The following is a 14,853-nucleotide window of genomic DNA, read 5'->3' as shown; positions in this document are numbered from 1 at the left end:
TCTTTAGCTTACAGCTTCAATGGCGATGTAACTTAAGATTCACTGTTACTGTATCACTCAAAATAGCCTTATTATGAATCACTTTTAACATTCATAGCTTAAGAATTGTGAAAACAGGTTTTAATAACAGAACCCCAAGCATAAACTTGCAGAGGAAACATTTGGCCTATGGTTACCAACCTCTTTTTGTACTTGCTGAATTTGATTCTTGGCATCAGAAAATTTCTCTTTCAAATCCGTATATTCTTCTTCTTTCCTCTGCAAATCTTTTTTCAAACTCTGTACAAGGGCAGAGCTCTCAGACAGATCTTTACGTAGCCTTGTATTAGAAATTAAGAGACACAAATAACATTAGTGTTACACATCTCAAAGAAACAGCTTTTACACATTAACTCAGGCTCTTTGCTGCTTTTATTCATGAACAGAATTTCAGATGTATCAGATCAATGACAAGCTTTATAATTTTACTTTTGGATTTCAGCTTATTATATGATCCTGAAGTAACAAACTGCTCAGTTTCGCTTCTGAACACTGCAATTTTTATTTTTTTTTAAGCACAGTAGAGCATCCATTTTTATTATGTGTCCTCACAAAGTAACAAAAGGAACAAGGTTAATATCAAGTAAGTTTAAACTTGATATCTACATCCCAGACCTTGTAAGGATCAAAATAAAAATAAACATAAAATAGAAAAAACAATAACATTGCAACAAGTACTGCTGTTACAAGTGCTACAAAGTAATTCAGACATTTGATGGGTTTATTTTTAAGTGGTTGTATGTATTTAAAAAGGTTTACAGTAAGACATCTTGGATTTTTACTTTAAAACTAATAGAAGGTTTTTTAGATTCTATAATTGACAATACAAAACAAGGCCTCACAAAAGGAAAGTCTTTCAAAGCTTTACAAGCACAGGGTCAGGGATCCCCAGACCTTCATGATAAATTGTACTTTAGAGTATATACAGGTACCCACAGATATGGCACTAAGGAAACTCAGGTCAGGAGAAGGGCTACATAGCATTTTAAAGCTATTTTTACATGATCGCAATTTCCTTACCATATAGCAAATATAATCTCTCAGATACATTTAATCTCATATTTCTTAAAGATTTAAAAAGTAGAGGAGTAGAGGGGAAGTTCTACTCTCCTACACCCATTATTCTTTCAAGTTCTTACAGTAGACTGTGTTCACCTAGAATAGCTATTACCAAAACCAGCTGTTTATTGCTTACTCCCTAGGCTTTTTTTTTCCTCCCTCTTTCTTCTTTTCCTTTTTACCATTCAGTCCTTTCCAAAGAAAACGTTGCCTGCTTTTATACAAGTTACAGGATATAACATTAAACTATATGTCATTTTCTCCAGAAAGGGTACGCAACATAAAACTATTAGAAATCCCCAAATAATTCTTCATTTCCTTGCATGCTCCCATTTCCCCCTACAATAGTTCCACATGATTTAGATCTATATTTTTGAAATAATATACAAACAGGTGAGGAAAACATAGCCAGCAGAATATGCAAATATAAAATTCAAGTAGTGTCTTAAAACTTCTTAAAAAAGCAGACTAGTTAATGAAGTTGATAAACATGCAAATGTGTAGTGTCAAAATAAACTGATGGTCACAGAAGGTAGTTTTAACTTGAGCGAATTCTCAAAGGGCTATGAGTTATCTCATTATTTACTTACAATTCCATAGATTGTATTTGCTCATCCTCATTTTTCTCCTTTTCCTGAAGAGAGTGTTTCATGTTCTCCAAGCTGTTCATCAACTGCACAACTTCCTCCTTTAGATTTGCTTCTTGATCATTTAATTCTTTCATTTTTTTGTCTGAATTGGCACATTTCTCTTGCAGAGCTACTGTACTACTTTCTAGGTTTAAAATAATAGATTCTTTTTCTTTAAGTACTTCTTCTAACTTTGTTAGGCTATCATCTTTAGCTCTAAAAGCCTCCAAGAGGCATTCAAGCTCTCTTATTTTTCCCTTGTAGCTGGTAACTTCCTCCTCAAACTGTGCAATTACTCTGTGATCTTCTGCAGCCTGTTTTTCAAAATCCTGGGTTTTCTTCCGGATTTGCTCTTGTAACTGATTCATAAGATCTTTTTCCTTTATGGACTGACAATCTTGTTTTGCAGTCTCATTTAATTTTATTTTTAGTTGATTATTGTAATTCTCAGTGTCACCAAGTCCCTTCTTTAAGTCTTCAACTTGTTGAAGTAGTTCTTGAATCCTCTGACTTTTTTGTGAAGAAGTCTTAATAATATTTTTGCATTCTTCCCAAATGCTTTCAACACTGCAGTGAAAGGAGCTCTCCCGTCTCAGATCTGCTGTAGAAGCAGTTTGGGACTGCATGCATACAGGACTCATTTGAGCTCTCTCCGATTCATCTTTTTGAGAGTCTAAGGAATCCTTCAGATTAACTAAATCAATATCCATAGCATAAGACTCTAAGTGACATTTATACAACTCATCTACTTTGGACCGCATTGTTTTAATTTGTGACACTTTATCAATTATATTTTGTTTGGCACCTTCCACTTCATTATTTAGCTGAATAATCTTTTCTTCTTGTTCCCTATTTATAGTTTTCTGTTTGTCCAATTCAGAAACAATCTCCTGATAGGCAGCTCGACACTGCTGAAGTTCTTCACTTAAGCCAGAAGCCCTATCTTCAGAAGCAGAGAGCTTGAGATGCAAGTTTTTTATCTGCCCACTGAACTCTTCTTTTTTGTTTTTTTCTCTTCTGCATTGTTCTTCAAGTGCAGCTAGCTGACCTTCCAAGGTTTCAGTTCTTTCCTTCAGTGCTACTATTTCTGCATGGTTCTCAGAAGTATTTTTCACGTATTCAGTTCTCTTTTGCTCTAGAGAGTCATCTTCCCTACTCTCCTTCGTATCTCCTAAAAAAAAAAAAAAAAACAACCATACAGCTCAGGTTGATTAAAATCAATAGTACAAGTCACTACCAATACCAAATAGCAATTACTATATGGACAATGGTCACCATCTGAAAGCCATACCCTCATATCATATAGCATTTTGAAGTCTTGAAGTACTTAAAGCTCTCTGAAAGGTTTAACATGCAATAGGTGCCTCTTAAGCTTCTAGACATAGTTTGCAGCAAGAGCTGTTCAGGTGCCTTAAATAACACTTTGCCATGGCTCTATTCCAGCCTTCTACTCTGCACCACTAGTAGAAAAAACTAGCTAGTTTTACTAATATGTAGTAATACCTATGAGCTACATAACATTCACAGTTATATCTAGTTTCCACCTTCACTGGTTTAACAATCCCTTTAATACAACCAGCAATCACCCATTCTACATTTAGAAGAGCAATGGTTTCATATACTTTTTCTAAGAAGTTTCATTCATACTCAATATCCCCTTACTTTAAAAACGAAGCTAAAAATCCAGCACAAGTTTTTTGCTTAGTGTTTGGGACCTTCATATCTTCTTTTTTCAATTGGTTTCTAAACTAGATATAAGGATAACTATTTATGCCCACACCTAATGTGTTGCATGTAAAGTTCTCGCAGAAAGATGTACAACATTCCACCACAACTCCAAATTTCCATAAATATTTTATTAGCTTAAGACTGTTCCCCCCCAAGTAATGAGCAATTCTGACTAAAGTCACATGCATTTCACCACCTTCAAAATTGACTCCAGCTGTATTTCACACAAGTGTTTTAGAATCCAGCTGTGTCCATTTAGTAACATGCATGCTATGTTCTAGTGTTAAAATCAAGCCTGACTCTCCAAGAATTAAGTTGTCACAACTATGTACTCCAGGGAGGTACTATGGATTCTTGTGAGTACTGCAACTACAGTAAGGTGGAGATTTGGCAGTCACCTCATTTTGGGAGCAGTAAGCACATGGGTACTGCATGGAAACATCCTCTGAACAGATCCAACAAGTTTTATAGAGTCACTAACTTTGAGCCACTAACAAAAAGTCATACTGAAGCATTAGCAATAATGTTTTCCATCTCTATTCAGGTTTTGGTTTTTGATTATTGTTAGAGTGATCAAATTCCACAGGACACTTTTTTTCCTCCTGCTTTTCTGTCCTAATTAGATATACCAAGTGCTCCTGCTACGTCAAACAACAGGAGCTTTACTTTGGCTTATAAAGCCATGTTTCCAAATCCTACAAGATTTAAAATGTTGGATTGGGAGATGGTTTTCTCTGAAAGCCCAGTTGTGTAGTCCCTAGAAAACATATCAGACGAAATACTACATATTCCTCACACTGGACATGAATTTTACATACTTCACTAAAAGGGAGAGGGACCGAGATGTCAAGACATATTTTCTGATCCAAAGTGGCAAGATGAAGAGAGTAGCAGAGCTTAGCCCAACAGCTATAGTGAGAAGGGTATGATCATTCACAAGAGGATTTAGAAGTGATCTAGATGCTTTGTACTGACAACCACAGTCATGCAGCAGGATAAATATTAGTGCAAGAAGATACATGATATTCAGTCCAGAAGCATTTTATGTAGGAAGTACTAAGAAAGAAAAAGCCCTACCCCAAAACATGGGAGGCAAGTCCTAGAGAAGAGTACAAAAACCTGAACTTCAAGACAAGACAACCTATCCTCTCCCAAAATAAACTTTGGTCATAGGTCACTAGCATATGTAAATTCTACAAGAAAGCCATCACAGTGTAGCTGTGCTCATTGTTCTATTGTGCCAAGTACATGTAACGAGAATGGTTAAATGTAAGTATATATAAATATTAATGAATTTCATCATTATGGAGCATCTAACAACTCAGTTTAAGTCAGATGCCTTATATTCTCAACACCCACAAAAGAAACTTACTTAACATGACTGAATAGCCTGTTCTTCCTGACAGAAAAATCTCAGTGCTGATGTTAATTGGCACTGTTAGTTATCCACTTTAATTTCTTGTTTGAGAAGAGCTATCACTTTTCTATTTTTTGGTTGTTTAAATGAGCTTCAGTCATGAGATTATAGACCTACTACTATCTAGTACCAAGGAGTCTACATCAGCTTAATTTCCCACCCCCTTCCTGTAAAATTTATATAGGTGGCACCATCAAATGGTCATGCTAGGATCCAATATTCATCCCAACCAAAGATGGTAAAGACAAATCAGAGATGCGTCTGGTACAGAGACAGAAGCTTCTCTTAAGACAGACTTCAAATGACACTTATTTGAACAAGTTGTACAAACATCAGAAATGCCCTACTGGATCTCACACTATCAGTTGACCTAGCCTAATATTTTACCTCCACTTGCTACTGTTGGTAGGCCCAGCCACTTCCTACGGACCTTTCCCAACACAGAACAACTGAGAATGTTGAAGGAATATGAGACAATACATCCCTGCTTAACCCTTCCAGTATCTATGTATGAACCTGTTGGCTGTTAGCTTGTCTAACCACTCCTGGAATCTGAGAATTATCTGCCTCTCCCACCTTTAGAACAGCAAATATTAGAAGTTCACTACCCATTGCATGAAGTGCTTTGTTCCATAAACTTAAACTGATCTTCTACTGGATTGAGTGTTCCCTTGTTCTTTCACTGCAGAATGTGATGAATGATAGTCTGGCATTCAGCTTATTCACCACTTGTATCCTCAGTTTTCTGTGATCATGTGAATTTGAGAAGTCTCCTTTTAACATGTTTTATTCCTCGTTATGGAGATAGATATTTTCTGCTTCCCATTTTTAATCTTATTTCTCTTTTTCTATCCCATCCTCACCCAAACAATGCCTGGAAGATGTTCTTACTTGCATCTATTCTGCAGGAGGAAGGCAAGAAAGTAAGGGACACGAAGGGAAGACCTTTCATTCTCCTTTTGCATATGCTTTCCATAGTTCTATAGAAAACTGAAGCCCAGCTGTGTCCTGAAGTCAAGTTAGAGGCAGGCAGATCTTACAAATACCATTTTGCACAAGTCAGTCCCATATAGGTCAATCTCACTGATTAATAGACTTTAATGAAATGGATAATGTAAGTAGTGGCGTCCTTTTAAGTTTCACTCTTATCCTTGAAGGTCTTCAACTGCAGCTGGTTTATTCACCTCATTCTAAAGAGACTGGTAAGCTAACAGATAAAGCAAGGGAAGCAAAGAGATTGGAAGCGCAAATGTGAGAGCTGCACAAAATATGCCATCTGTGGACCTAAAGTAATTTTGCTTCCATTCAAGCAGAAAGCTTTTCTCCTTTGCTAGCGCTGTCACCTTGACCAGAGCTGGTGTGGTCACAGCATGCATACAGAATGAAACATCAAGTTTCACAGCACATACTGTATGACTGAACAATCAGTAAGTCATTGACACCTTTGATGCTCACTTAAACAATTTCAAAAAGCTTGAGCAGGAGATGCTACTTTACAGAAGTCCAGCAACAGCAAGTTTAGTACAAAAACAACTGTTAAGAAATTGGTTAAGAACTACAGCCGAGTCTGCAAGTACATTAACAGACGAGAAAAAGCAGCAGAAAGAGTCTAAAAACTAACTTTTATTTTAAGCATTTAGGAGTGAACAGTATAGGACCTTCTGCAAAACAGATGATATTTACATAATAGTTACTTCCATTTACAGTTTAACACAGTAGATTTTCTCCTCATAACATAATGTTTACGCTTCACAACTTTTTGCTTCTGTTCTGGAATAGTAATCAAGTTTTTTTGGAAGACCCCCGCTTGAGTGATGGTAGAAATTGTACCTTTCTTTGTAGGTGGCTCTTCTTCCACAGTAGGCTTATTTTCAAAGTAACGTTTTCTTCCCACTTCCAATACAGTTTCCTCGCAATCCTTGAATTGGCTGCTTTCAATCACTTTGTTAGAGTTCTTTTCTGTCCATTTTCTTTTAATAGTAGTTACAGTATTGTCCTGCATTAAAATAAGATCAATTAGTTTGAAGTTTTACAAAGTGAGCACTTAAAAGGCTTCGTAATCTTTTATATGCAAATATTTTTACAAAACTATCTGGGTAACATGTATAGGCATTGTCAGAGGAACAAGTCAGTTACAGATCAGTTACTTAAACCAAAAGCAGGTACACCTTCAGATACTAATAAGCATAATCCTTTGCACTGTATAGAAAACAGAGCAAGAGACTAGGAAACTACAAAATGCAAGACTTGCATGTAAGAGGAGTTTGTTTACCACCTGGAAACAATTTCCAGTGTCAAAAGAGTTGATGAAATTCCCGATTTGTTCAAAGGGCAAATGATTAGCTCTACAAGTTCGTCACTTTCTTGTCATATAGTTGGTAGCGTTGGGAGTTCTAACAGCCTTCAGCAAGGCCACAGATCATTTTGATCACGACAGATCTGATGCAATTTGAAAGCGTAGTCAGTTCTGTCATACATACTTTAGACTATATATTTGACTAAGAATAAGGTTTCTTTACTTGCAAGATGACACAAGTGGCAAGCCATGCTGGTTACCAAGGACCAATTGCTCATCTTTAAGTACTTCATTAAAAAAGAATCTACAGAACAGACTTGAGGTTTGTGGTCATATTTTAAGTTTCATGCCACACAGTCTCATAGAAACACTGGACAGAGTTGGAGCCTTGCTCTTGGAAGGAGTAGTAATAGGAAGCAGTCATCACACCTCTTACCACTCTTGGAGCATTCATACTATTGAAAAGCTAAGTTGCTGTGGGGCAGAGAGAGGGAATAGAAGATTAAGTATGGTCAAAGCCTTAAGTTTACAGTGGAAGAGAGAAAAGGATCAGAGTGCTGACTAAGTTTCATTTAATATGTTCTCAGAACTACTTCAGGTTACTGGACATCAGGCTCAAAAAACAAACCTGACTGCATGTTTTGATTTTTTTTTTAACCTGTATACATTTAGCCAAGCTAGTCTTTTGGCATTCAGCAGCTAGCAGTAGACTAGCCAGTTGCAAGTCTTATTAATCACATCAAAAGCAGAGATACCCTGGTCATCCACTCTTAGTTCAAACTCTGCTCAATATATTCATATTATTGCTCCTCCTTTGAAAGCGTGTATGCATGGTGGTGGTGGTGGGAACACACTGATTTTTGTTGCTAATGTACCCAATCACTGTCCTTCTTACATTATTAACTTCTAACTTCAATTAAATTTGACCTTTTGCTGCAGCAAAACCTTCTTTCCTTCTTCTTCCACTCAGGCAAAAATAAAGAGACAGTGACATAATCCTTCTATTCCCACTGCTTAAGTCCCCCCAGTTTGAGTTTTGTTTTTTTTCTTTAAAGTGGCTCTTCAGAGTCTCATCTACTGGCCTTCAATAGTAACTCCAGATCACTGCTTCCAGAAGTCCCATTTTTCACACCCCCTCCCCCCACATTTTGCTGTAACTTTAGTTTCAATGCCAAATTCACCTACTACCATTTCAAGCAAGTAGCAATTACTTTACAGAAAATTTCAATTTTCCAAAACAGTTAAGTCCATTATAAGCATAGATTTAGATTTTTTGTATAAAGAAAATTGAAATGTCTAAGACTTACATAGTCTTTTATGGTTTCTTCTAAATGGGATATCAAATCTTGTAGTCTCGTAATAACATCATCTTTTTGCTCCACAATGTCCATTAGTTCTTGAATCCTTTTATTCTGTGTATTCATTTTCTTGGAAAAGAAAGAACAGTAGTTCAGTCAGTGTTAGATTGTTGAACTATACTACACATTTAGAAGCAAGATCAGTTAAACTGAGCTTGATATAAAAAAAAGCTAGAAGCATACTATAACAGCATTTTAAGCTACTGGCATTTTGTATTAAAGCAAATAATTTTGCACAAGTTTTTCCTTGAGGAAGTTACCTCAGTTGCTTCTTTAAGCTGCTCAGCAGACTCGTCCAATTTAATCATCTGTGTTTCAAAGTCTGTAATAGGAAAAGAAGCCTGCATCAAATAAGCAGCCATTACATAATTTACTCAGTAATCCATTTTTCCAGATCTTCTGGTACCTCGGTAGCTTTTGAATAGAAGTCAACATGAAAATAAATCAATCTACTTATAGGACACATTTCAAAAGTTGTTTAGGTTTTCTTGAATAGAATTGGTCCTTGCAACCCATATAAAATATAGATCATGTCAGGAGACTTCTGCTCAAATCGTATTATGAAGCATTGCTACTTTCTCCTCTATGAATGTTCCACAAGATACCTGAAAACACTGCGCCAGCAAAATGTAAAGAACCGCGGAGATTACAATATAACCATGAAATCAAGAATCGATAATGTTGACATTTTACCCCACAACTCAGAAGTCTGCAATTGACAATTTTAAGTTTTGTCTTAAAAATGAAATAACCAAGGCCTGTGTAATTGTTCAACCTGAACATACATAAAACAGTTGGTTACAACCTCTATACATATAATTTGGTTCCAAAATCCTGCTCAACTGGATTATTATTTTTATTTTATAGTAGTCAGTCATTTCTTTTTTCTGCCTTTCATATCACACTTACACCCAGCTCACCTTTGGTTTTCTGCATCAGCTCTTCTTCAGTTCTGATTAGTTCATTGGTTTTCTTTGTCAGCTCTTCTTTGGTCTTAGTTAGTTCGGTAGTAATTTTTCCCAGTTGCTTTTCAAGCCAACCTATAGCTTCCTGCGGGTCCTCTAGGGAGACAATGTATCTGTGTGCTTCTTCTGCCTGCTTTTTGATATCAATGACATCATTCTGCAGAGAATCAATAATGCCCTCAAGATCAATGTAGGTGCCTGGCCCTGTGCTGCATTCTTCATACTGAAAGATAATTTATAAATATATCTATTTAGAAGTGGCAAGTAATTACACAATAGCCACTATTTCTACAGAAAATTTGGAAGACCATTATGAATTCAAACATAAGTACAGTTAATTCTGGCTTCAAAGCCATCTTGTGATTATATGCAATTTGATTGCCAGTTTCTGTCTACCTTCACACACAAGTCTCCAGTATCAAGTAATAGCTACTTCATTTTTATAGCATTTAATGACCCACCATCACATTCCCTTTTATATCACCACAAAAGCATCCCCTCCAAATTTAATATAAAAGCTAGTATTTTTTTACCTGATGAGAACATTGAATTAACACAGCAAGTGAACAGTTTCAGAAGGAATACATCTGAAATTTTCACAGATGAGTAGTTTGTGAGGTGAAATAAGTTTGTGGTAATTTATCAAATTAGAGATGTACTCAAAACAGACTTTATATCTTTCCTCTTTATTTTTTAAAAACAAAGTGTTCCAAACTCACAAGAGCCAGCCTCAAGTTAAGAGTCTAGTTACAGCTTAAGTGTATATATAGTTCTCATTGCTTCCGTTGTAGCTACAATAGCCTTAAGAGGGAAAAAGTCTCTGGGACCACTCCAGTACGGTCCATATATGGGGCCTAAGAAGTCAGCTTCAAATACTTTAAATAGGCACTTAATGCAATAGTTTATACCATAATTGCAGTATTCCCCCCCCAATTTCTTTCTATACGGTAATTTTCACTTTGTGTTGCAGAAATGCAAAAAAACCCCAAAGATTCCTAAATGCATACCCGAGCCTCAGCAACTACTCCTATTAAATGTGATAAATATATCTGGCTGCGGATACAGTTACACAGCATGCAATTCCTCAAAACCATCCTTCTAACCCTTGAGACACACCATCACCGTAACAGGTAGTTAGTGAAAGGGATGTTATTGTGGGGGTGGGTGGGGATAAAAATACCAGAGGTCCAGCTTGTTCATGGCAAGGCTGATGCTTTAATTTATTCTCTTCATCTGTGTTTACAGTATAACCATTTACAAGTTCCTTGAAGATTTCCAGGCGTCTTTCAGAATTTTCTTCAAGCCTTTCTCGTTCGTGAGAAAGGCACTCTCTATAGTAGGAAAAATAAGTCAGCTAAAAGCTAGCCAGTATGAGCTACTAAGTAATTAGTACAGCTGCCTATTAACAAAGATGTTTTTTGCCTTTATTTTGGCACAATAGAACAATACACAAAATGGTGTTGCTACACCAAACTAGAAGTACATTTCCCCCACACACACCCCTGAAGAATGAGGGGGAGACAAATATATACACAGATTATGGATAGCATTTAACTACAAGCATTTTTTTCTAAGCTTCTTGAGCCAGAATGCTTGTTTGGAGTATCACTAAGACTGCAGTAACCAAAGAATTTACAAGTGTCACTCTTTCTATAGACATCCTATCAACAAAGCTCTTTTCTTAGGGAGAGCTCTACAGGATCAAACACTACTTACAGATTACACACACACCCACCCCCCTACCCACCCCCCCCAAAAAAAAAAATCAAAGCCTTTCCTACACTGTATTTTTCCTGAACTCGTAGTCCAAGTAGAAACTGATATATTAACAGAGGCAGTAAGTCTAGCAGAAGAGTGTGGTCTTTTACAGCCAAGAGACAGATTTAAGAAATAAGCAAATTTACTTTCGTTTTTTTAACCAGTAACTTTAAAACCACTTAAAGCTAACTTACTTGAAATCCATTTCCCGCTCAGCAAAATATTGGGTAAATTCTTGTGTCACTTCTTCACGGATTTTTAGTTCCAGCAGTAACTTATTCTTCTTTTCAGTAATAAGTTTGTTCTTCAACTCTTTTATGAGACTCAGCAGCGTCTAGAATTACCATTGGTATTAAGGTTTTCATAAAGAAATAGTTTCCCAGAAGTGAGATTTTTCCCATTCCTCAAACACTATAACAACCCTTTACTCTTCCAGCTGGCAAAAGTTCTAGTTCTTTTATTAGCTTATTCATAAAAACAGGATTCACAAGTAGATTGAAATACCTGTTTGATTCTAGCACAGCAATTTAAGTTTGCACAGAGTAGGCATTTGCAAAGAACATTAAGTTTATTACAAGAATTCTTGAAGTTGTCTTAAAAAAAATCCAAGCTTAAGCTCCACAGGATTTGGCTCTTGTTTTCCAGATGCTCATTTTTGGGGCAATATTAATGAAACCTCCACAAAACAGTCTCTAGTCCTCTGGTCCCTCCTCCTTGTCTTCCCTAGAAGTGACTAAAATTGCTGTTCCTTAAATAACGGTTTTCAGAGTTTTCTTGTGCATAGAATACAAAGGAACAGTCTTCTGTATTGCTAAAAAACAGGTAATACTTGCTGTGCACTGACCATAGGTCACCAAAAGGAGAGAAAGCCAAATCTGCAATTCTTACTGCTCAGTCTGCATTTAGACACATTTCATAGCGTTTTCCCACAATACGCACTAAGTCATGAGTAATCCCACTTTTAGTTCTTAACACTGGATTTAGGTAGAAAAAGGGTGATCAGCAAAAAAATAGGTGAGAGATGGGGGAAATCGTGAGAATACCACCTTGCTTCAAGAATCCATGCTACACTAATTCTTAAAGTAGCCCTGGCACATACCATATATTCTTCTTTTCCAATAAGAACTTTATTTTCTTCGTGTTTCTGCACTGCTTCTTCTTTTGACATATTATGCTGTTCCTCCATCTCGTCATCATCATCTTCAATCACATCTTCTAAGCTCCTGTCCCATAGGATAGTAGCTCTTTTCCTCGGGATTGGCATTTTAGTGCTACTAAGTAGTGATGATTCTGTTGCTGATTTCTGGCCAAATGACTGATCTTGGGGAAGAACAGACGTGTCCATAACTAAAACCTATCCAGAAAATAAAGAACAAAGTCATCAGTATTTTTTAAAACCTCTACTGGCACTTCTAAGAGATACCTGTTGCACTTTCTTACAGGTCTCCTGAGCACAGTGCTCCCCCAGCCTATCCTCTGTTCAGAGTCACTACTTAGACCAGTTTCCAGGTAGAGTACAAAGGAGTCACTTTATAGTCTAACCCTTCTTTTGATCCCAGGAACACCAAGTTTCACTAGCTCGACAACCTACAAGAGCGTTGCTACCTCATGCACCAACAGATTTTTGTATTTCCTATACTTTGAGTTTCTAGTTGCATTACACAAATGTCATCCTACAAATTCTATGTCATGAATAGCTGTATCACCCTTACAGTCCGCTCCTTCTAGTGTTGTACTTAACCTGCTCAGATGAGCCCACATTCTAAAGGCCTGGATCTATTGTCCTTTGAACATATCTAACTGTCAACAGAAGTTTTCCATGGCTTCCGTTAAGGCTGCAGCACTGATCCCCAATACTTTTGTCTTCCAACTTTGCCAGGGTTATATCACTGCACTTACTTCTACTCATTCTGCTTAACCTCCACCTTCTCACTGAAGCCTCTATGGACATAAAAGCGACCTTTCAAACCCTCTTTGGTGCTCAACCTATTTTATCAATATTTCAGATGGGCAATATTCCAAAATTAAGACAGCAGTAGTATGTGGGGCAGCTAGAATTGCTCCTAGGTGAGAGCATGTTACGAGTACAGAAGAAAAATTTACCTAGATCTCAGAGTTTCTTCCAGATATAGCAACTGTCTTGTTAGGCTGGACTTTTTATAGGAATTATGGATTTTCAGTAGGAGATGCTCCCACACCCCAAAGAAAAAAAATGTCCCAACAAAGCCTTTTTAAAAGCTTTACAAGAAAATAAAGCCTGACTAGGAGTAATTAGAAAATATGATTGCAACATGAAAGAAAAATCCAGTAACTAAATTCATATTCTTAAAAGCGAGAGAACCTGCTCTTTAAATGCAAATCATAAGTACTGATCAACAAGATAAACTAACACACTTACTTTTTGTGCAATGGCTGAGAACTTTAGCACATTGAGTGTTTCATCATATGCTGAAGCACATTGGCTTATGTTTACTATCATGTATACCTTCCCCTTTCCACTGAAGAATCCTTGAAGGAAATGAGTTAACTTACTTTCCCGAAAGGGTATGTGCTGCTGCAACCTTTAAAGACAAAAGAACAGATGACCAGAAGTTTAATAATTTCTGGTCAGTGTAAGAGCTATCCAGCATGAAGACTTAAAAATATTTATAAAAGCAGTAGTCTTTAAATCAATTAAAATTGTTTTGGATTAGATAGAGCTGTTTGTGAAGAGGTTGCATGGCTGTCGTGACTGCTGCTTTAGCCATTATCTCAGATAGGCTATAGCAATACAATCAGTGGGAGCACTTAAACAAAAAGCATGTTCAGCATTTAGCCTAGGGTAGGTCACATGGCCTCATACTACATCAAACTATATCCTACCTCTCTCTTTCCCCCTCCACATTCATGAAAAGGACATATCTAGCTCTAGGCATGCAGTATCCAACATTATCAGAGATCTCTCTCACTCAGTATCCTGCCTCTGAGATTAGACGATAGCAAGTGCCTAGGCAAGAAAGTGAGTATACACCAAACACGTGGAGATACTTTTCAGAATTTTTTCCCTAATCCCCCAGCATTTTGGCATTTCCTAAATCAGAAGGTATGCCCTTGAATTTAACAGCTGGCGATGTAGTCTTTGATGCTTATAGGAAATTTTATGAGAATTCCTAACACAACTAAACACACACTTGCCATTGAATAGGTTGCCTGCATTTTGGACACATGACAGCTCTTCAGTTATACGAGCAGTGCTACAGAACTCAGCAAGATACTGACACTCCTGCCAGAATACAGATACGGCTCATAAGTAGCTTTGCTGCAGGACTGATAAACAAGAATCATTTTAAGAAAGTTACTGCTTCCTATTCAACTTGCAAGGGGCATCTATTAACACTTTAAGAGATCATGCTTCAGAACATTTCCTCTATATTGTTAAAATTCCAAGTTATTAAGACCAGAAAAAGACATTCAGAACTAGGCAGCTGCTAGTTTTAATGCATCCTTCCTATCAACACTTTAAGAGATCATGCTTCAGAACATTTCCTCTATATTGTTAAAATTCCAAGTTATTAAGACCAGAAAAAGACATTCAGAACTAGGCAGCTGCTAGTTTTAATGCATC

The 14,853-nt window shown here is 36.8% G+C and overlaps 1 protein-coding gene across 1 annotated transcript in view; it reads right to left on the bottom strand.

Annotated features, from left to right (window-relative positions):
* The window catches only part of KIF20B (kinesin family member 20B), a 44,345-nt gene that overhangs the window by 16,133 nt on the left and 13,359 nt on the right, over positions 1–14,853 (bottom strand). The window contains exons 12-21 of the mRNA XM_076338737.1: positions 13,648–13,810; positions 12,349–12,603; positions 11,444–11,583; positions 10,672–10,822; positions 9,447–9,714; positions 8,787–8,848; positions 8,476–8,595; positions 6,703–6,868; positions 1,689–2,898; positions 181–319 (exon numbers count right to left, since the gene is read on the bottom strand). Coding sequence (XP_076194852.1) covers positions 181–319; positions 1,689–2,898; positions 6,703–6,868; positions 8,476–8,595; positions 8,787–8,848; positions 9,447–9,714; positions 10,672–10,822; positions 11,444–11,583; positions 12,349–12,603; positions 13,648–13,810 — 2,674 coding nt within the window. The remainder of the gene's footprint in view (positions 1–180; positions 320–1,688; positions 2,899–6,702; positions 6,869–8,475; positions 8,596–8,786; positions 8,849–9,446; positions 9,715–10,671; positions 10,823–11,443; positions 11,584–12,348; positions 12,604–13,647; positions 13,811–14,853) is intronic.

This window comes from Aptenodytes patagonicus, chromosome 5 (assembly GCF_965638725.1).
Source record: "Aptenodytes patagonicus chromosome 5, bAptPat1.pri.cur, whole genome shotgun sequence".
Classification (NCBI taxonomy): Eukaryota; Metazoa; Chordata; class Aves; order Sphenisciformes; family Spheniscidae; genus Aptenodytes; species Aptenodytes patagonicus.
Note: the sequence above shows the minus strand (reverse complement) of the source record. Positions and strands in the feature narration are given on the sequence as shown.